The sequence below is a fragment of the Bactrocera dorsalis genome, chromosome 5 (assembly GCF_023373825.1).
Source record: "Bactrocera dorsalis isolate Fly_Bdor chromosome 5, ASM2337382v1, whole genome shotgun sequence".
Lineage (NCBI taxonomy): Eukaryota > Metazoa > Arthropoda > Insecta > Diptera > Tephritidae > Bactrocera > Bactrocera dorsalis.
This window is the reverse complement of record NC_064307.1, coordinates 13915765-13936729: the sequence shown is the minus strand read 5'-3', so window position 1 is coordinate 13936729 and position 20965 is coordinate 13915765. Positions and strand designations below refer to the sequence as shown.

Below are 20965 nucleotides of genomic sequence, written 5' to 3'. Positions count from 1 at the left end.
TGAAAAAAATTGCTGAAAAAATGCAGTTTTTTACCCGAGAGACCCATTAAGAAAACGTACGATCCTTAGAGGAAACAAATTGTTGCGGTTCGGCTGTCGTAATAATTAAAATTAAATAAATGTGTTACATTTTCTGGAGCAAAGTTAACATAACCTCAAAATGTAAATAAATAACTAAATAAATGTTTTTTTTTGTAAATCCGGGTCAAATTTGATCAGGTATACTAAAGTTTTTCAATATTTTTGAGCTTACTTTTCTTTTTCTCTTAATATCCCGATGTCGACCTACTTAAATTTTCAAATACCCTAAAGCTAGCACATGTATCTAGTAACTTTCATGCTGAAGTAATAATAATGGTAGGCACTTACCCCAAACCACTGCCAGAAATCACCTTAGCGCTGTTATTCCATCGCCCAGCAACCAAGAATTGTTGTGATAATATTTTATTGCGTTTACTAAGCCATTTTCGTGGTTTAAGCTGAAAGTATAAAAATAAATAATAAATAATAAGAAATAAAAATAAAAATTTTAGTGTTAATCTCATATTGAAATGGCCAAAACTACGAGCGCCGCAATAAAAATGGACCCAATGCGTGTAACGCTGGCGGATATTCAAAGAGGCGTAGGTTTGATAAATAATAAAAATTTATTAATTTTCAGTTTTATTTGTAGAAGCAAACTTTTACTACTTAGATTACAGCAAGTAAGCAGCTGGATGACTTCAAAGCCTTTCCGACAACACTGCACTGCGGTCGCTCCTTGGTGGGCTCGCCCAAACAACAGCCGCAACACATTAAAGTAACACTTCGGAAGACCAATGAAATACTGCTCTACGAACAGCGCAGCCTGACCGCCTTGGCCGACACAGACGAAGGCAAGGCAGTCGCAGCAGACAATGAGCGCTACGAGTATTTAACTTCCGCGCAGGGCAGACGACGACGTACCATCAGCGCAGAGGCGCAAACTGCCGGCGTGCTCTATAAAAGTCGCGATGTGAATACCGAACACATACGCACGGATAATATCGCCTCGTATGTGTCGAACTTTGAGATGTTCGACACGTACAAGGATCTGCAGACAACAACGAAAAGTGTTGCCATTGATGAGCATAAGAAAATGGAGATCACCACTTACAAAGTGGAGGGCAAAGACACATTTATCGATATTAATCGACAGCCGAGTTTCCGTTTGGCGCTCATGTTGACCATGCGCGTCTTGGCCGGCAATGTTTACGAGCAACAACAACGACGCTTTCGTAATATGCGTCTGCCAGATCCGTTGGCAGCGGAGGTGCGCTACCGTTATCGTGTGGAGTTGCTTTGGCGTTTTGAATTGCCACAGGCACTGGCCGGCGACACGAAGAAAGCGGTCGCTGATCTCAGCTGGTGTCCACGCAACGGCGACATACTCGCCGTGGCTTATGGTGTCTACAACTTTCGGGATGACAATGCAAATGCCGATGGCTGTGTTTGTATTTGGTCCATTAAAAATCCCGTCAATCCGGAGAGATACTACAAATATCAATTACCCGTTATGACGGTAGAGTTCTCGCTGCATAATCCACAATTATTGGCCATCGGCTTATCGGATGGCACCATCGAGGTGCTGGATATAACGAAACTCGAATCCGCCGCCATTGCAGTGACCGATCGACGCACCTTGCACAACTGTGAACCGATTGTCGCCATAAAATGGATCTCACGTAACGAATTGGTAGGCGCCCGGTACACCATTGAACCGTTTTTGGCGCTGTCACGTGACGGCTCTGTAACCAAGTACAGCATTATTAATAGTCCACAATTGCTGGCGAATAAGCTGCTTTTGTTGAACCGCATTGAAGCGCAGCCAGAAGGTATACGAGTGGAGCGTAGCTTTGAGCTGCTGCAGGCCAATCGTCATCCGCAGGGCTTAAATCTCTGCTTGAGTCCCACACAGAATGATTTGTATTATGTGCTCACAGAGGAGGGTTGCCTATACAAGTGCTCAACTCATTATCCGCAACAGTATTTAACGGTACTGCAAGTGCAGGAGGCGGGTGCGAACGCAATGGATTTTTCACCATGGTCGCCGAAACTCTTTTTGACCTGCGGTAATGATTGGTGAGTGATTATTTTAAAGAAAGTTAGTTTTGAAAGCAAAAACTTTATGTAAAACGAATGGATGGAGTTGTTGATTCTGGTTCCATGTTTTATATACTTAATGTAGACCCCAGTAAAACTATTATAAACCCATTTCCAGGTCCATAAATATTTGGCTAGATGGCATTTTCGAGCCAATAATCTCACTAAAGCATCATGAGGGTCCCATACACTGCGCCTACTGGAGTCGCACGCATTCCACAATAATTATTTCATTGTGTCGCAACTCCGTGGATATTTGGGATATCAAACAAAGCGTGCTCAAGCCGATGTCATCGACTAGCATAAATGGCGCCAATTATACGAGCTGCAGGTAAGTGACTACAGCCAAAAAGTGTATTCACATTGCTTTCACGAACTTTAACATTTTTAACTATAATTTTCTACAGATTGTCACTTTGCGGTCGCTCGTTAGCAGTCGGCAATGAAACTGGTAATGTTCTAATGCTTGCCTTCGAAGACATGCCTTTTCCCGCCTACTATCAATGTGATCAATTGGAGAAAGCAATCTACAATCTGATATCCAATGATAAGGAGATGACGCATAAGGTGAAAAGCCTCGGTTTCTTTGGTTATGCCGAGCATGTTAGATATCAGCCGAAGAGACGTCGTAGACGACGGAAGAAAATACAAAAGGAGACAAATTTAAGTGATGAAAATTAAATTTTGACACATGACATATGACAAACTTAAGCCTAAAGTTGGATTTATAAAAATATGAGATAAAATAATAAAAAAGTTTTTTTTTTTATTAGTATTTTGAGGTGCTACTTTTTTATAACCCAAAAGTCGAAAAAGTCTTTTCGTATTTCTAATCAAACTTATTTTTTTTTTAATTATTATAAACTTTAATGAACCAAATATGTACCATTTTAGTGGACCACTTTTTGTAATTTTTCCGCTGGAGACATTATTCCATCAATGTAAAACTTTTCTGGTTTCTTGGCGAAAAACTTGTACAAGTAATTTTCACAGGCTTCTCTTGAAGCCAACTTTACTCCATTAAGGGAGTTCTGCATTCACCGAAACAAATAGTAAGCCGATGGTGCCAGGTAGGGCTACATGGTAGATGCTTCAAAACTCCCAGACAAGCTCTCCCAGTTTATGCCCAGGTCATCAAAGATTTGTAAGGTCAAGCGTTGTTCCTTTCTTTTGATCAGTACTGACTATTTTTTTCGATTACTTGCTTCAATCTCTTCTGTTATTGACAGTAAAATGTATAATCAGTCATTCGATCAGGCTGGAGTAGCTCATAGTGAATGATTCCTAACCAATCCCACCAAACACCCAACATAACCTTTCGACGCGTCAATCCTGGCTTTGCGACCATTTGTTGAGCTTGATCACGCTTAGACCATGATCTTTTTCGCACATTATTGTCGTATTTGATCCACTTTTCATCTCCTGTTACCAATCGCTTCAGAAATGGTTCGATTTCATTTCGTTTCAGCGAAGAATCGCAGATGTTAATTCGGTTCAATTAATTTTTCACAGACAATTCATGTGGTACCCAGACTTCCAGCTGCTTTTTGTAGCCAGCCATTTTTAAATGGTTCAAAACCATTTGATAAGGAATGTTAAGTTGGTTAGTGATGCCATAACTGCTTATGTGACGGTCCTGGTCAATCTTTTCCATAATTTCATCGACTTTTTCAACGATAGGTCGGCCAGAGCTTCCAGAAAGGAAGCAAGCGAACCATTGTCAAGCTAGACGAACTAATACAGCATCGCTTCCGTAAACTTCATAAATTTCATTCTTCCCTTTTTATAAAAAAAATTTCAAAATATGTACATAAAGCGAATTTCTTCATTATTTTCACTCATTTTTGAACAGCTGGAACTTTTTTTCAACTTTCCCAAATTGTTTTTTTTTTAGGTTAATAAAGCTTAAAATCTCACCTTTCCAACACTGTATGGTATGACGCAATGTGATTGGTAGCACTGGAAATATATACTGCAACGACATCTTTTGACAAAATACGAAAAGACTTTTTCGACTACCCAGTATATGGTGAAAAATGGGAGAAAACCGGTAGAATATATATAGCATGTATACTAACGGCTCATTCAAGTAGAGACACTTTTTTAATAACATTTGACAGATAGCGTGTGAGTCGTGTCGAGCCGTCCACTATTATCCAGTACATTCACGAATTTTATAAGAGCCAGTAGGATATATCGGAGACCCTATAAATACGTATAAAAATGATCAACGTTACGAACTGAGCCGCTTTAGCCATGCCCGAACAACTGTCCGTCCGTCCGTCCTTAAGTAAAGGGTGATTTTTTAAGAGCTTGATAACTTTTTTAAAAAAAAAAACGCATAAAATTTGCAAAATCTCATCGGTTCTTTATTTGAAACGTTAGATTGGTTCATGACATTTACTTTTTGAAGATAATTTCATTTAAATGTTGACCGCGGCTGCGTCTTAGGTGGTCCATTCGGAAAGTCCAATTTTGGGCAACTTTTTCGAGCATTTCGGCCGGAATAGCCCGAATTTCTTCGGAAATGTTGTCTTCCAAAGCTGGAATAGTTGCTGGCTTATTTCTGTAGACTTTAGACTTGACGTAGCCCCACAAAAAATAGTCTAAAGGCGTTAAATCGCATGATCTTGGTGGCCAACTTACGGGTCCATTTCTTGAGATGAATTGTTGTCCGAAGTTTTCCCTCAAAATGGCCATAGAATCGCGAGCTGTGTGGCATGTAGCGCCATCTTGTTGAAACCACATGTCAACCAAGTTCAGTTCTTCCATTTTTGGCAACAAAAAGTTTGTTAGCATCGAACGATAGCGATCGCCATTCACCGTAACGTTGCGTCCAACAGCATCTTTGAAAAAATACGGTCCAATGATTCCACCAGCGTACAAACCACACCAAACAGTGCATTTTTCGGGATGCATGGGCAGTTCTTGAACGGCTTCTGGTTGCTCTTCACCCCAAATGCGGCAATTTTGCTTATTTACGTAGCCATTCAACCAGAAATGAGCCTCATCGCTGAACAAAATTTGTCGATAAAACACATTTCGAACCGAACACTGATTTTGGTAATAAAATTCAATGATTTGCAAGCGTTGCTCGTTAGTAAGTCTATTCATGATGAAATGTCAAAGCATACTGAGCATCTTTCTCTTTGACACCATGTCTGAAATCCCACGTGATCTGTCAAATACTAATGCATGAAAATCCTAACCTCAAAAAAATCACCCGTTATATACACAATAGAAATAATATGTAACTAACAATAGTAATAAAAAAAATATTTTTTAACGAAAACATTTATATAATTAATTTGACAAAATTCACTGTTTGTAGTATTACATTTTATTTTAAACTATTTTTGTAAAATAAAAAACTTAACGGTATCACACTAATACACATTTTTATAAGAATAGCAAAAATATACACATATTTATTTTTTTATTTTTATTAAAATCACTATTTTCAGTATTACTAAATTTTGTTTTTAAATAATTTTAGTTTTTTTTAACACTTCAAAGTTTTAACTTATAAGATATTCAGTATTCAATATGACCTTTAATTTTTAAATATTTTTGTGTTACTCCAAAACTATAAACCTCTACCTCTAAAGCCTCTAAAATATGCTCCTTAATGTATGATTGTCACACTCTTCACACTATTTTATTTGTGATTTCAAAAACAATGCCACGTTAGGCTCAACGGCTTTCAAAGCCTTGATTTTATATAAACACAAACACTTTCATTGACAAATACACAAAAAGTTAAGTTTAACGGCATTTGCGTAGTAATTTATTCAGTGATAACTACGATTTTTAATTAATTTTTTATGCACAAAATTTCGACACGGCCATTTCGTTGACTTGATTAAGGCTTTTAGGGCACTCGTTACCTCGCAAGCCTGTTGTTATATTTCATAGAGTTTCCACTAAGCCTTATCACACTGCGACGTCGCGAAGGTATACATTTTAAGTACAAGTACATATATATTATCCAACTTTTAGCACACAATTTCTTGGTTTTTAATTCACTTTTTTATTCTACTGCCTCGACACCCACAAACACGTCAACCAGTGAACTGCGCGCACAACGGCAGCAACTTTACTGTAAAAGAAATCAGCTGAACTACAGGAATTACTTGAATTTTCAAAAATAGACAATAAACGATACTCAACTGTGTCTAACTCAGTTCGGTTTGTTTATGTTTAGCACAGCTGATGCTGCGGTTTGGCATTCCACATCGCTCAAGTTCAAACAATTACCTTATTTGCGGTTTTCTAACGATCGCTGAGACGCGCTAAACATAACGTTACTTAGAATTCATAAATTCTTAACGCTGGCAGTTGCAATTGTGCATTAAATTCATTAAAATGACACAAACGCATTTCGTATTGCCGCTTTTGATGCCCGAAAGGCAATTGGTGCGCACCTTTCCAGCGCCCTACAACGAGGCCGTTTCACCCTTTGCCGAGGTGAAGGATTTTTCCAAAGCCGTGCGCTTCGAGTCGCAATGGCAGCCCAAATTGAAGTTGCGACCACGCAAAGTCATACTTATCGGCGATGTGGCAGTGGGCAAGACGACATTGGTGAACAGGTAGGTGAGCTGTGCTTTTGCTGGTGGAATTTTCGTTGCTTAATTATATTTGCGCTTCTAGGTTTTGTTTCGATAAGTTTGCGGAGAAATACAAGGCGACTATTGGCGTGGATTTCGAAATTGAGAATTTCAATATTTTGGGACAGGGTCTTACGCTGGAAATGTAAGTACAATACGATTATTGTTTCATCATGTAATTTTTATTATTATACTTGCCTAAAGTATTGTCGCTTATAAACATGTAAAGTTTTATTAAAATTTTTTCAACATTCTCAGGTGGGACACTGCCGGCCAAGAGCGCTTCAAATGCATAGCCCAAGCTTATTATCGAAATGCTAATGGTAAATATTTGGTTTATAATATTTTAATTATAGCGCAAACAATTAAATTAAAACACTTTCACAACAGTTATTATAGTCGTTTTTGATATGTCCAAACCGGAAACGCTGAATTCGGCAACCAAATGGCTCAAAAGCGCACTGGCTGTTAATACAATACAAATGCCGCTGACATTTTTGGTTGGCACCAAGTCGGATAAATTGGTAAGCGCACTAATATAAAGGAAAAGAATTCAAATTAAAAAAAAAATAACTAAAAAATAAAAAAATAAGAAATTTACAATAATTCTTTGCCAAAAATTCTTAATTCTCAACATTCCCGATTTTTTTATATGAAATTATTTGTTTTTATAAACTTCAATTTAGTTAAAATTTTATTTTATTTACCTTCAACTCTGCAGAACAGAGCAGAATTCGTGCGCGTAGAGCGTTTGGCAGCAGAAATCGCGGACGGCATTAAAGCCGAGTATTGGTCAGTTTCCGCGCGAACCGGTTATAAAGTAGTCGACTTCTTTCAACGTGTAGCAGCGCTATCCTATGAGACCGCATGCAAAGAGGCGATTATTGAGCGTCATTTTATGGAAAAATCCGTTGCGGTGCGTTTACAGCGGAAGTCAAAACAATGCGGTTAGTCAAGCAAGATTATGCAAATCCCTAAAACAAATCTAAAGTGTTAGATATTCAGAACTAATACTAATAGTTTGAATAACTCAATGCATTTATGTATGTAAACTTTTTTGCAGATTTTCGTAGCAACCAAGCAGACAGCAGAGCAGCGAAGGCCAAGGAAAGGAGTTTATGTTTTTGTTCATAATTTCTAAGTATTTGTAGTTAAAAAAAATATGATAAAAACTGAAAATATTAAACGATATAAATAACGTATATGTACTTACTTCTTTAAACGGCATGTAGAATCATATGGTATTCGCTAGGCGGCAATCCATAGTTAAAAAAATCATTACACACACACATCAGAAGCGGCCATTTAAATTTGGCAAATACAAATTTTTGCGAACTCATCATCGAAAAACTTACTGTCAAATATTAAATCGCTTCACAACTATTATGTATATACTATATATTTATGTGGAATAGAGAAAAGCTAACTTGTACCAGCTTTAGCTCCAAACAATATTAAGTAAATGCAGGAACACTTTTAATTAGAAAAGAGATATAATGCGGCAAAAATGCTACTGCCAACAGCTTCACTTGTAAAGATGCAGCTATTTATACATTTCCCATTTATACATCCACGCATCCACTAGATAGCCAAACACTCACTATCATAAATCACTAAAAACACTAATTTTTAATCATTATAATTTTCTTAAATTGCCTGGTTTTTTTAAATTACTGCACAAAGTGTAATTTCGACGAACTATTTCCTGTTTTTAGATTTTACAACTAACGCAGCGTTGCATTTCCGAATTTCGAAGACAGCTGCCAGCTTTGTCGAAACAGGTTGCACTCAACACGAATTAATTTTTGATATTAAATAAAGTATGTGATCAATTTGTTGATAAATAATTCATTATAAATAATAAGAAGTTAAGAAGTTTTTTTTTAAATTTTCTAATTTATTTAAGTTTTTTAACTAATTTTGTTACATAAACCAATTCATATAAGTAATTAATAAATAATAATGATGTGGAAAGTTTATGGTATACAACTTTATAATATTCCTTCAATTTTTTAATCTCAAAGTACTTGTATACAAGTAATAATAATAAACAAACAATATTATTAAAATTGCTGCTTACTTCCGGCAAACAACACCTTCGACCACAGTGGTGTATTCAATGAAAGCACTTCGAGCTTTCGGAACATGTCCGAAAATTTGACATGCACTGATATTCGACATCGAAATTCGAAAATGGTACTTTCTGGAATTTAAGCAGATTGCTCACCAATTAGAAATTCATTTTTTGTTTATTAATGAGTTGTTTAAGACATAACCTCATTTTCGGATATTTATTGACAGTGCTCTATTTACAATGTTGCTTGATTATATATTAATGGTTTTACAGCTAAACCTGCTGCAGTTAGGAGGGCCGCCCCCGCCAAGAAACGCGCTACCGCAGCTGGTGATGTAAAGAAGCGAGTCGCGAAGAAGCCTGCCGCTGCCAAAAAGGTTACCACCAAGGCTAAGCCAAAGGCGAAGGTTGCAATCAAGGCTAAGCCAAAGACTACGGTTGGCACCAGGACTAAGCCAAAGGCTAAGGTTGCCAAGAGGGCTGCGGCGTCCACCAAAAACAGTGCAACGTTTAGCTCAACATCTTTTAAAGCCATGATTTTATGTAAACATGACAAACTTTCATTAAAAAATACAACAAAAAGATAAGTTTAACGGCACTTGTGTAGTAATTTATTCTGTGATAATTACGATTTTTAAGTAACTTTTTATGCACACAATTTCGACACGGCCATTTTGTTGGCTTGATTAATGCTGGTATTGTCACTAGCGAAGCGAATGAAATTTTAGGCGAATTTCGCTATTGCGAATTGCGAGTAGCGAGCGGACAGTAAATTCGCCACGAAGTGGCGAAAGAACTAGCGAAAATGAATATTTGGTATTGCCACTTGCGAATTTATAAAATTCGCTTCGCCTCAACTGTCAAAATTTGGCGAACGTTTATTTGATTCGAGAACGTAATTAAAAATGGAGAAAACGTTAGTAAAATTTTAAAAATTTATTTATTGTATTTAATTAATTACAAATTTAATTATTTTTAGGATAAAACGAACTACTCAAAAGCAATTTGAAGTACTGGTGAGGTTGATGGAAGGAAATCCCGAGCTAGCCAGAGGAATGGCGCCGTTTGGCTCAACAAAAAAAAATAGGATGGAGTTGTGGGAAGGTATTGCTTCAGAGTTGAACAATATCGGCCCTCCAATACGTAGTGGAAGCGAATGGAATAAGGTAAGAATAAACAATTTTATATGTACATACATATCTGTATTGATTTGTGTATTTCTTAGGTTTGGTTGGACTATAAGCTAAAATTAAAAAGAAAAATTGCTGATAATCGAAAGGAGATGACAGCCACAGGTGGAGGACCATACAACCAACGGAGTTTAACGCCTTTGGAGCAGGCCGTGGACGAGCTGCTCAGCTTGCAGCAGGCAGTAAATCCAAGCGGAGCCGCATTTGGTAGCACTACACCTGCACCTGCACCTGCACCTGCATATTTAGATGAAGAACATCTGGAAGATATCGAGGTGCAGCCTGAACAGGCTGGAAATGTTAGCATTTCGTCTAGGCAGGCACCTACAAGCAGAGTGGAGGACACTTTGGGCACTTGTTACCTCGTAAGCCTGTTGTTATATTTTATAGAGTTTCCACCAGACCTCATCACACTACGACGACGTGTAGACATACATTTTAAGTTCAACTTTTGGAACATAATTTCTTGGATTTAAATCCAATTTCTGCTGCAACTAACACGTTGACCTGAGAACTGCGCGCACAACGGCAACAACTTTGCTGTGAAAGAAATCGGCAGCACTACAAGAATTACCTGAATTTTCGAAAATAGTCAATAAGCGATACCCAACTGTGTCTAATTTAGTCCGGTTTGGCATTCCACATCGTTCAAGTTCAAGTAATTACCTTATCTGCGATTTTCTAAAGACCGCTGAGATGCGCTTAACGCACAGCTGTAGTATCTCCAAAAAGCCATCGAAACTTAACATTACTTGTAATTCATAAATTCTTAGCGCTGGCAGTCGCAATTGTGCATTAAATTCATTAAAATGACACAAATGCATTTCGTATTGCCGCTTTTATCATACTCATCGGAGATGTGGCAGTGGGCAAGACGACATTGGTGAACAGGTAGGTGAGCTGTGCTTTTGAGAATTTCAATATTTTGTGAAAGGATCTTACGCTGGAAATGTAAGTACAATACAATTATTACTCCGTTATCTAACTTTTATTATTATACTTGCCTACAGTTTTGTTCCTTATGAGCATGTATAATTTTGTTTTAAGATTTTTTCAATATCCACAGGTGAGATATTCCTCTAAAACCCTTCCATTACAGTTATTATAGTAATTTTTAAATTGTCTAAACCGGAAACGCTAAATTCCGCAACTAAATAGCTCATTTTCGGTTGGCTGGTAAGCACACTAATACTAAATTTCAAATTTAAAGATTAAAAAACTTACTAGTTTTTACAATTTAAAAAAATTATTTTCCAAAAGTCTAAATTTTCAACATTCCCCATTTTTTATATGAAATTATTTGTTTTTATAAGCTGCTATGCAAATATCAATCTGGCAACCCTTCTCGTACTCAGCTGTGAAATTTCGTGCTCTTGCCAATTTGTTTAATTTATTTAAAGTTATTTAAACTTCATTGCGAAGGTATCTGCATTAAATAATCTGTAAAGATAAGTATCACTGTTATATTGTACTATTGAAGCAATTGAAGTTTACTTTAATTGTGGGTTGGCTAATTTATTGGGCTGAGTCATTTTCAGTTTGTTTTCGTTGCCACATTTTTAAATAGTGCAATTGTTAGTGTTTATTTATATTGCTTACTTAGGTAGGTAGGTAGGAGTGCAGCCCTATCGGGCTCAATTAGCACTGATGTGCCATTTTGATACACTGTTCGTAGAAACCTCCTGTATCTGCTGTTACGTTCCACCTTCTCTCTCAAACCATTTTGAGGTTTCGATGAAACTACTTATGTCCGATATGCTTTTGGTGGAAATCCATTCAAGGTTTGGTGCTTGGTGGATTCCGAGTGTTTTGTGTCGGATCTGTGCCAGAGCTGGGCATTCGCAGAGAAAGTGGAAGATTGTTTCCTTGTTCCCTGCTACTCCGCAGCCACGGCAGATGTCGTTGTAGGGCATACCCATTTTGGACGCATGTTCCCCAAATGGCCAGTGCCCTGTTGTGGTAGCTGTTATTCTGTATATACTTTTTCTTGACCTATTTAATAGGTCGTTGGTTCTTTTCCTGTCGTATGTTGGCCATAATTGTTTAGCTATGACGCATTTTGTAATGTTTTTCCACCTGTTGTTAGCAATTTGTTGAAATTGTCTATTGATCTCTCCTTTGATCGATCCTAGCGGGCTGGGTATGAGCTCCGCCTCGGATTCATTGAGGAAAGCTCCTGCCTTTGCCAACTCATCTGCTTTTTCGTTACCGAAAATGTTCCTGTGGCCGGGAACCCAGATCAAGTTTAGCTGGAGCTTGTCTTTTATTGAGCTTAGCGCTCTCTTGCAGTTATGAACTATACTGGAATTTGTCATGGGTGAAGACAATGCCAGGAGGGCCGCCTGGCTATCCGTAAATATAGTTGCTATATTTATATTCCCGTGGTTTTCTAATAGAACTTCGCAGGCTTTTTCTATGCCTAGTACTTCTGCTTGGAAGATGCTAGCCGAGTTCGGTAGACGTATAGAGAGAGATATGCCCAAATCAGCGGAGAATACCCCCGTGCCCACTCCGCAGTCCATTTTGGACCCGTCGGTATAGACTGAGGTGGTACCCTCCTCTGCAATTGAACCTCTTCTCCATTCTCGTCTAGATGGTATTCTCACCTGGAAGTGTCTATTGAAATCCAGCTTTGGGAGAATGTAGTCTGATTTGGTCATAGTGAGTTTGTTTAGGATTACACTATGTCCGTAGTTCTGCTGATTCCAACCTCCCAATTCTTTTATTCTTATCGCCGCAATAGCTGCAGTTTTTTGAATAAAAATGTCCATTGGTAGTTGATGCAGGATCACATTGAGCGCATCCGTGGGACATGACCGGATTGCGCCTGTAACACCCGCACATGCTGCTCTTTGTATTCCATTTAATTTTCTAATGTTGTACAGTTTGTTTAGCGCTGGCCACCATACCAGAGCTCCATATGTGAGTATGGGTCTTATGACCGCCGTGTACATCCACATGATTATACTTGGTTTGAGGCCCCAATTCTTGTTGACGATTTTCTTACAAGTATAGTAGGCCATGTATGCTTTGTTTATTCTTTTTTCTATATTTATTTTCCAGGACAGTTTGGCGTCAATCTCCACCCCCAAATACTTAGCTGTTGGGGATAGAGTGAGTGTTGTGCCGTTTAGTACCGGAAGTTGAAACTGAGGTATTTTGGTTCTGCTAGTGAATAGCATTAGTTCTGTTTTGTTCGGGTTAACTCCTAGACCATTGCTTTTAGCCCATAGGTTTAACCTACGAAGTGCTCTTTCCAAAATCTCGCTGACTGTTGAAGGAAACATACCTGATACCAACAACACTATATCGTCTGCATACGCTACTGCTTTCACTCCACCACCGTTTAATTGGAGGAGTATTTCGTTCAGCGCTACAACCCATAGAAGCGGAGAGAGGACCCCCCCTTGAGGCGTCCCTCTACTCACATAACTTATTTGTGTTGCAGCGCCGTTTGAAGCTATAATCTTCCTATTCTCAAGCATCGATAGTATCCATCTGCACACAGTGTCATCTATGCCCCCATGCGCCAGAGAATTAACTATCGTATTTACTTCTATGTTATTGAAGGCGCCCTCTATGTCTAGAAAGGCAGCCATGGTGTATTGTTTGTGGTGCAGTGATTTTTCAATCACACTTATCACCTCGTGAAGGGCGGTTTCGGTTGATCGGCCCTTTATGTACGCATGTTGGGACTTCGATAACTTCTCCGCCATTATTGTTCTTACGTGTATATCTATTAGCCTTTCTAGTACCTTCAGCATAAATGAGGTAAGGCTTATAGGTCTAAAATCCTTGGCGTTCTCGTGCGTTCTTCTGCCTGGTTTCGGAAGGAACACAACTTTACTCCTTTTCCAACTTCTTGGGATGTAAGATAGTTGAATGCTTGCTTTGTATAAATTTTCAAGCCTTAGAACCATTGGTTCTACCAGTTTCTGCAGCATTATGGGCATAATCCCGTCAGGACCTGCCGCTTTAAATGGTGCAAAACTATTTATGGCATATTTGATTTTCCTTTTGTCTACTATTTGGCTTCGATAGTCAGCTGCGTTCACCGGTGATTCCGGTTGAACCCTCGTTGAAGGTGTTTGCTGACTCCCAGGGAAGTGTGTTGTGATTAGTACTTCCAGAGACTCTTTTGCCGAGGAGGTCCAATCACTTCCCTCCGCCCTAATGTAGGCAGTATTTATATGGTCTTTGGATAGCATTTTACTCAGCCTAGCGGCTTCTCTGCAACTTTCAATCGATGTGCAGAAAGATCGCCATGAGTCATTTTTAGCTTTCCTGACTGCTTTTTTGTATTCCTTCATAAGGTCTTTATATGGCTGCCATATTTTAGTTCTAAAACTCTCATTGAAAGCTTTCCTTAGTTGTGTTCTCAAATTCTTGAGTTCACTGTTCCACCAAGGAAGAGACTTTCTCTTTTTCAAAACTGTTAGCGGAGTAGATTTATTAAAAGTGGTGATTAGGATTTTTTCCAACTTCTCCACTTCTGAATCTAGTTCCTCTGGATTACTGATACTCTTATTGCCTCCCTTTTCGAGGCATTTTGTTGCTATACTGGTAAATTTTCCCCATGCCGTTCTTCTAGGGTTCCGGTATGTGAGAGGCGGACTGCACCTCTCGCGGATGCTGAAGAGTATCCAGGAGTGATCCGACATGGAAGGCTCATCGGATACCCTCCAGTTATCCACAACGAGACTGTCTGTGTCTGTTGATAGCGTGAGGTCAAGAACTTCCTCCCACCCCGGGAACCTTTCCGAGCTTGGGAAAATAAAAGTTGGCTTATCGCCCTTGTTGCAAATACTTAGATTACTATTCAAAATATAGTGCAAGAGTGACTCACCTCTGGTGTTTATACTGGAGCTACCCCATACGGTGTGCCTTGCATTTGCATCACACCCTATTAGGACATCATCCTTCTTGTTCTCCTCTACTAGCCTGGTGAGCGGGGCCGGTGGTATATCTTCGTCATGGGCCAAGTAGGCCGAGACCAAGAAGAAGGGCTTTTCTTTCTGTTCCACCTTCACCACTGTGATATCTGCTGTGCTGTAATTAGGACAAAGAAATGCATTTATACTTTTATTGATAAGAATGCATGCCCTAGGTTTACCTCTGTTCCTCGTGTAAAACAGGTTATAATTGCTGCTGTTTAGCCCTTTTATGGAATCTTCATTGACCCAGGGCTCCTGTATTAGGCTGATGTCGATGCCCCCTTCGTTCACGAGGGTTGTCAGATTCGCCGTAGCACTCTTCGAGTGCTGCAGGTTAATCTGTACACATCTTATGCTGTTGTTATTGGGCATCTCGGGGTTCTTCAATGCCCACATTCCTTAGCAACTGGCTGGCGTCGTCGACCTCTTCCGTGTCGTCTTCGTCAGCCGCTTTGTCGCCTTGGAAGATTTTTATTCTTGCCTTACGTATTCCGAAGCTGATTTTGTTGTCAGTCTTCTTCAGAGCCTCAATGGACTCGTCGCAAATGGCCACTAGTATTGGCTTGCTTGCTTTGTTCGGGTTTTCCTCCTTTATAAGCTGCCACTCATCTATACCAGGTATAGATTTGTTCTGCAGCTTAATGCACCTCAGGAGTTTTTCGCCTGGCTCCTCTAGTGGGGGTAACCAAATGCGAGCCCGAGGTCTCTTTGGAATATCCCTGGCGGGTATAAGCCTCAATTGGAGGCCTACAAAGGCGTTGCTAATTTTAGCAACACTACCCGTCAGGAAGTCTAGCGAGGCCTGGTCCGCGCACTTGATGACCCTGTAGCCCCTGAGGGTCTCAGAGGAGTCAAACTCCGGGTGGGGACCCGCAGGATTGTCGAGTACATAGCTTAGCACCATACTCGACAATCTGACATCGATCTCCACCCATCTCTCCTGAATAGTGCTCGGAGAGGAGGATTTCCCATCTATTATGGCCACCTGCAGGCTATCTCTGGCTACATCGCAGAAATGCCTTGCCGTTGTTGTGCTGCTGTGTTCACCCTCACTCCTCCTCGGTTTTTTAGGTTGAGCTCCGGGTACTTCTGTGGTGGAGCGATTTCTCTTCTGAGAAGTGCTCTCTCGTTTGCTCTCTACTTGAGGTTGTGATTGCTTCCTTTTCAGGTAGCTCTCATAATCCTCTACAATAGATTTGAGGCGCTTTGTTTCAGCCTCATCAACTGGGGTACCGGCTGCCTGGTCTTTGGCTATCTTCCCTAGTATGAAGACCGCCCTCTGGTACCGGTTTTTCCTCAGCTGATTCTGGGATTTTTTTCGTTTCTTTACGTCTCTTTTAGCCGCCAGTGCACTTTGTTTGGTGCTCATGGCAGCCTTGGAGGTGGACGCCTCCTCCCTTAAATTTGATGGTTTGTCTGCTGTATCTACCGGTGTACTTTGGTTGGTACGTCCGGTAGTACTCTTACTTGTCTCCTGGCTGGAGGCAAGCAATTCGTCTTCGTCGGATTCCGTTATAGGATTCCTATATTTCATGTCCGTAGTCGTCGCTGTTGTCGTCGTCATGGTTGTTGTTGTAGTTTTGTTGTTGTTGTTAAGTTATTTGTTTCGTTCATTTTTGGTCCCACGAGTAATCCGGAAAGGGTTGGTCACTCGTCCGCAGAGCCGGTATACGGAGAGAAGGCGATTTATACCTCCGACCTCGCCCGGGCATCGGAGGGGACCGTTCGCGATCAGCTATTTATTACCCCCCGCTGACCATTCAGCCCTTGGCACGGGTACCTCGACACCTTGGCTTAGGGTGGTGTTGGTTCGGGTATCCTCACAATTCCACAATAGGAGATGGGCGTAAAACCTAAGGGTTTATTCATCCATATCACTATTGTGGGAAATTATGAAGTGTCCCTCTTAGTTCGTAAGATTAGAGTGCGTTTCCTTTGGGATGCACACTTTACTCTTACTTAAGCCCCTTCGCCACGGCAAGGCGACCAACTTCAAAGAGGAATTGCTTACTTAAATTTCTATGTTGTTTTCATTCGTTTTCAATCTTTGTTCACAGCTGTTTCTAACTTTTCGTGCGTCACAGTGCATCTCAAACTGCTCGCTACAGTGGTTGTTACCTTGATAACAAATTAGTTTTTATTGCATTTATTTCTTATAAATATTTTTTTCCTTTGCTATTTTTACTTTAATTTTTTAAATTATTTCTATTTTTACTTAATATTGGTTTTTGTCATTTAGGGTTTTCACAAGTCTCATAAAGTTATAAGTTATAACGATTCGAAAACATAGCATTGAAAATTGTGAATGTTTAAAATCATTTTTGTATGAAATCCAACAACAATTTTTTTAAACAAGTGTAAAAATTTATGATTTTACGATGCTTTACGACGGGTTGTGAGTACCCCAATTATTATTTGCAATTTCCCTAATTGTACTGTGAAAGGCTAGTCGGAACGCTTTTTTTTCTTGCTGTCTATGTGACTGGCTTGCCCATCTTAAATGTGCTTGAACTATATTGTTGATAGAAAGGGCTTGCGCTGGTCTTACATAAAATGCAGACCGACAGAAATTGAATTATTTAAAGTCTTTAGGCAGGCGCGTAATAATTTCAAGGAAATTGGGCGTGAACTTGAAACTTGAATTTAAGTGAATTCGAATTTGCGCTAATAGTGGCCAATCTACGTAGCTTTATCTTAAATACCGCCTCAATCGGACTTATCTTTATATGCTACATGTTTCTTTAATAAATAATGTTTAATAAAAAAATATGATAAAAACTGAAAATATTATATTAAACGATGTAAATACCTTATACTTACTTACTGCTTTAAACGCGTCTGGAATCATATGGTATTCGTTAGGCGAAAATTCATGAACTAAACATCACAACACACACACATCAGAAGCGGCCATTTAAATTTGGCAAATACAAATTTTTGCGAACTCATCATCGAAAACTTACTGCCAAATATTAAATCGCTTCACAACTAATATACACTATACATACATACATATATAAATATACATATACTATATATTTATGTGGAACAGAGAAAAGCTAGCTTGTTGTACCAGCTTTAGCCTAAACAATATTAAGTAAATGAAGGAACACTTTCAATTGGAAAAAATATATAATGCGGCAAAAATGCTACTGCCAAAAGCTTCACTTGAAAAGGTGCAGCTATTTATTTATACACTCACGCATTCAAGAGATACCGCTACACCCTATATCACAAATCACTAAAAAAAATAATGTTTAAACATTGTAATTTTCTTAAATTGCCTGATTTTTAAAAATTACTACACAAAGTGTAATTTCGACGGGCTATTTCCTGTTTTCAGATTTTACAACTATCACAGCGTTGCATTTCCGAACTTCGAAGACAGCTGCCAGCTTTGTCGAAACGGGTTGCGCTCACCACGAATTAATTTTTGATATTAAATTATGAATGTGATGAATTTGTTGATAAATATTTCATTATTCGTAATAAAAAATAAAGCAGATTTTTCTAATTTATCTCAATTTTTTAACTAATTTTTTTATATAAATTAGTTCAAATAAGAATAATCAATAAACAATAATAATGTTTAAAATATAAAGTATATTCTCAATATTATAATGTTCCTTAAATTTTTTAATATCAAAATGTTTTCATACAAAAAATTATAATAAATAATAATATAAATGCTGCTTACTTCCGGCAAAAGATACATTCGACCGCAGTGTTGTATTCAATGAAAGCACCTCGAACTTTCGGAACATGTCCCAAAATTTGACATACAGTGACATTCGACATCGAAATTCGAAAATGGGAACTTCCGCCGTTTTGACAAAGACAGAAGATTTTCCTTTCCATTCCTTTTTTTCGTAGTAATGGCACCCAAAAAGCCTGCCGAGAAATCCGGTAAGGAATTTTTAACATTTTAATGCAATTTATGCACCAAATGTGTTTTAAAATGTGTCTTAAACAACGGTGTATTGATTAAAAATGAATTTAAGCAGATTTTCTACAAAAATGTGTACAAAACTGTTGAAAAATGTTGAGTGTGTTTGGCCACGCGGTCTAAGCTGCAGTATCGGCTAAATGTGTTTAAAATCAGAAACTTTTACAACAGGTTTACTGCATTAGTGTATTGAAACAAAAGTAATACCATGTGCTGCAATTGAATTTTGTGTGTTTAAATTTAAACAATTGCTTGCCAATTAGAAATTCATTTTTTGTTTATCAAAGAGTGGTTTAAGACATAACCTAATTTTCGTATATGTATTGACAGTGTTGTATTTACCATGTTGCTTAATTTTATATTAATGGTTTTACAGCTAAACCAGGCGATAAGAAGCCTGAGAAGAAGGCTTCGGCCACTTCAGCCGCCTCTGGTACCAGCGCTAAACCTGCTGCAGCTAAGAAGGCCGCCCCCGCCAAGAAACCCGCTACCGCAGCTGGTGGTGTAAAGAAGCCAGTCGCTAAGAAGCCTGCCGCTGCCAAAAAGGTTGCCACCAAGACTAAGCCAAAGGCTAAGGATGCCAAGAAGGCTGCCGCTGGCAAGAAGCCACAATCTTTGTTGGCTAAATTGTCCGCAAAGGCCCGTGCTGCCGCTAAAGGCAAGAAAGTCGCTCTTAAACCAGGCGCAAAATTGCAAAAGGGTACCGCTAAGGCTAAGGCTGTTGCTTTATTGAAAGCAAAGAAGGTCCAAACTAAGGTAAAAACTTTTTGAAACATATTCGAGTTATTTAGAACTAATATAAATGTATAAATATTTACAGATTGTCAAGGGTGCTTTTGGTACACGCACACGTAAGGTACGCACCAGCGTACACTTCCGTCGTCCAAAGACTTTAGTGTTGCCCCGCCGTCCTAAATACCCAAGGAAGTCGGTGCCAACCAGAAATCGGTATGTAAAATATCAAACTTCAAAATTTACCACAAATTTCTAATTTGAAATATTATTATTTGAACAGCATGGATGCTTACAATATCATCAAATACCCATTGACCACTGAAGCCGCCATGAAGAAGATTGAAGACAACAACACATTGGTGTTCTTGACTCACTTGCGTGCGAATAAGAATCACGTACGTGCCGCTGTACGTAAATTGTATGACATTAAGGTAGCTAAGGTCAACATCTTGGTGAGACCAGATGGTCAGAAGAAGGCTTACGTACGATTGGCCCGCGATTATGATGCGCTAGATATTGCCAACAAGATCGGCATCATATAAACGTTGCGTTATTCGTTTCTTTTATATATAGAAATTTTCAGAAAAACAGACATTAAAAAACGGATAAAACCTACTTTTATCTAAAATAAAAAACAAAAAAATACATTTCCTTCTATTAACTTCACTTTTGAATCACGACAGACAAAAATTAAAAGACGGTACTTTATATTGACTGACTAGCATAGCTTCTTAGCAAGAGGGAAGGTCCTTTTCCTTTCTTTTCAGATACAAGTTTCAAGTTGATGGTTTTCGTGCTGGATTGACTATTCATAAAAAGGTAAGTGAAAATTACAACTGAATTCTATAAATGTTCTTTTATTTGTGATGGTTTCTTAGAAGGAATCTCATTGAATAACTTCGTTATTATGAAATTTATGTATTTTAACTGATTACTTCTTACATCAGTGATTAATTTTCTTACCAAAATTTTTTATTAAACTATGCAAATCCTTATTTATTTCAGATTACTTCAAATTGGAAGTTGGTGTATTGGAAATTGGAGCAGGATCATTTAATTAAAGGTAATAATAATAATACATATAGCTGTTAATATTTCCTTAGTGATGATATATATAGAAGGAATCTCTTTGAATTTCGTCATGCTTGATTATGAAAACAATTTTAAGTAACTGATTATATTTCAATAATTAAAACAATCTTAATTTAGACGCATTAAAATTAATGTTCGTAATTTTGTCATTACAGAATGCAATAAAATGTTGAAGAAAGTCTCAGATAATGAGAGGTAAGTTAAAAAAAAATAATATATTGATATAAATTGTGATGACATATATAGACGGAATCTCATTGAATTCC

At 38.4% G+C, this 20965-nt stretch overlaps 4 protein-coding genes and 1 long non-coding RNA gene across 5 annotated transcripts; 4 read left to right on the top strand and 1 right to left on the bottom strand.

The window, feature by feature from the left end:
* Positions 1 to 482: 482 nt before the first annotated feature.
* LOC105224457 (dynein axonemal intermediate chain 4) lies at positions 483 to 4629 on the top strand. Its single transcript, XM_011202540.3, has 4 exons — positions 483 to 623; positions 695 to 2100; positions 2240 to 2452; positions 2529 to 4629. The coding sequence occupies exons 1-4, from the start codon at positions 552 to 554 to the stop codon at positions 2800 to 2802; spliced, it is 1965 nt and encodes a 654-aa protein (XP_011200842.2). The 5' UTR covers positions 483 to 551; the 3' UTR covers positions 2803 to 4629.
* Positions 4630 to 6481: 1852 nt separating this feature from the next.
* Positions 6482 to 7927, top strand: LOC105224458 (ras-related protein Rab-34). Its single transcript, XM_011202541.4, has 6 exons — positions 6482 to 6710; positions 6772 to 6873; positions 6987 to 7051; positions 7119 to 7252; positions 7450 to 7675; positions 7792 to 7927. Exons 1-6 carry the CDS (start codon positions 6487 to 6489, stop codon positions 7860 to 7862), a joined length of 822 nt encoding a protein of 273 aa, XP_011200843.1. The 5' UTR covers positions 6482 to 6486; the 3' UTR covers positions 7863 to 7927.
* On the bottom strand, positions 7247 to 9576 carry LOC115066016 (uncharacterized). The gene is made up of 5 exons (XR_003845669.2): positions 9432 to 9576; positions 7942 to 9359; positions 7759 to 7865; positions 7436 to 7702; positions 7247 to 7261 (listed from the first exon to the last, which is right to left on the bottom strand). It is a non-coding gene; the product is annotated as an uncharacterized LOC115066016 (long non-coding RNA).
* A 4-nt stretch (positions 9577 to 9580) lies between these two features.
* Positions 9581 to 10811, top strand: LOC125778987 (uncharacterized). Its single transcript, XM_049459101.1, has 3 exons — positions 9581 to 9718; positions 9782 to 9968; positions 10028 to 10811. The coding sequence occupies exons 1-3, from the start codon at positions 9708 to 9710 to the stop codon at positions 10466 to 10468; spliced, it is 639 nt and encodes a 212-aa protein (XP_049315058.1). The 5' UTR covers positions 9581 to 9707; the 3' UTR covers positions 10469 to 10811.
* A 7866-nt stretch (positions 10812 to 18677) lies between these two features.
* On the top strand, positions 18678 to 20252 carry LOC105224416 (60S ribosomal protein L23a). Its single transcript, XM_011202488.4, has 4 exons — positions 18678 to 18832; positions 19249 to 19628; positions 19693 to 19820; positions 19888 to 20252. The coding sequence occupies exons 1-4, from the start codon at positions 18802 to 18804 to the stop codon at positions 20147 to 20149; spliced, it is 801 nt and encodes a 266-aa protein (XP_011200790.1). The 5' UTR covers positions 18678 to 18801; the 3' UTR covers positions 20150 to 20252.
* The last annotated feature ends 713 nt before the right edge of the window (positions 20253 to 20965 follow it).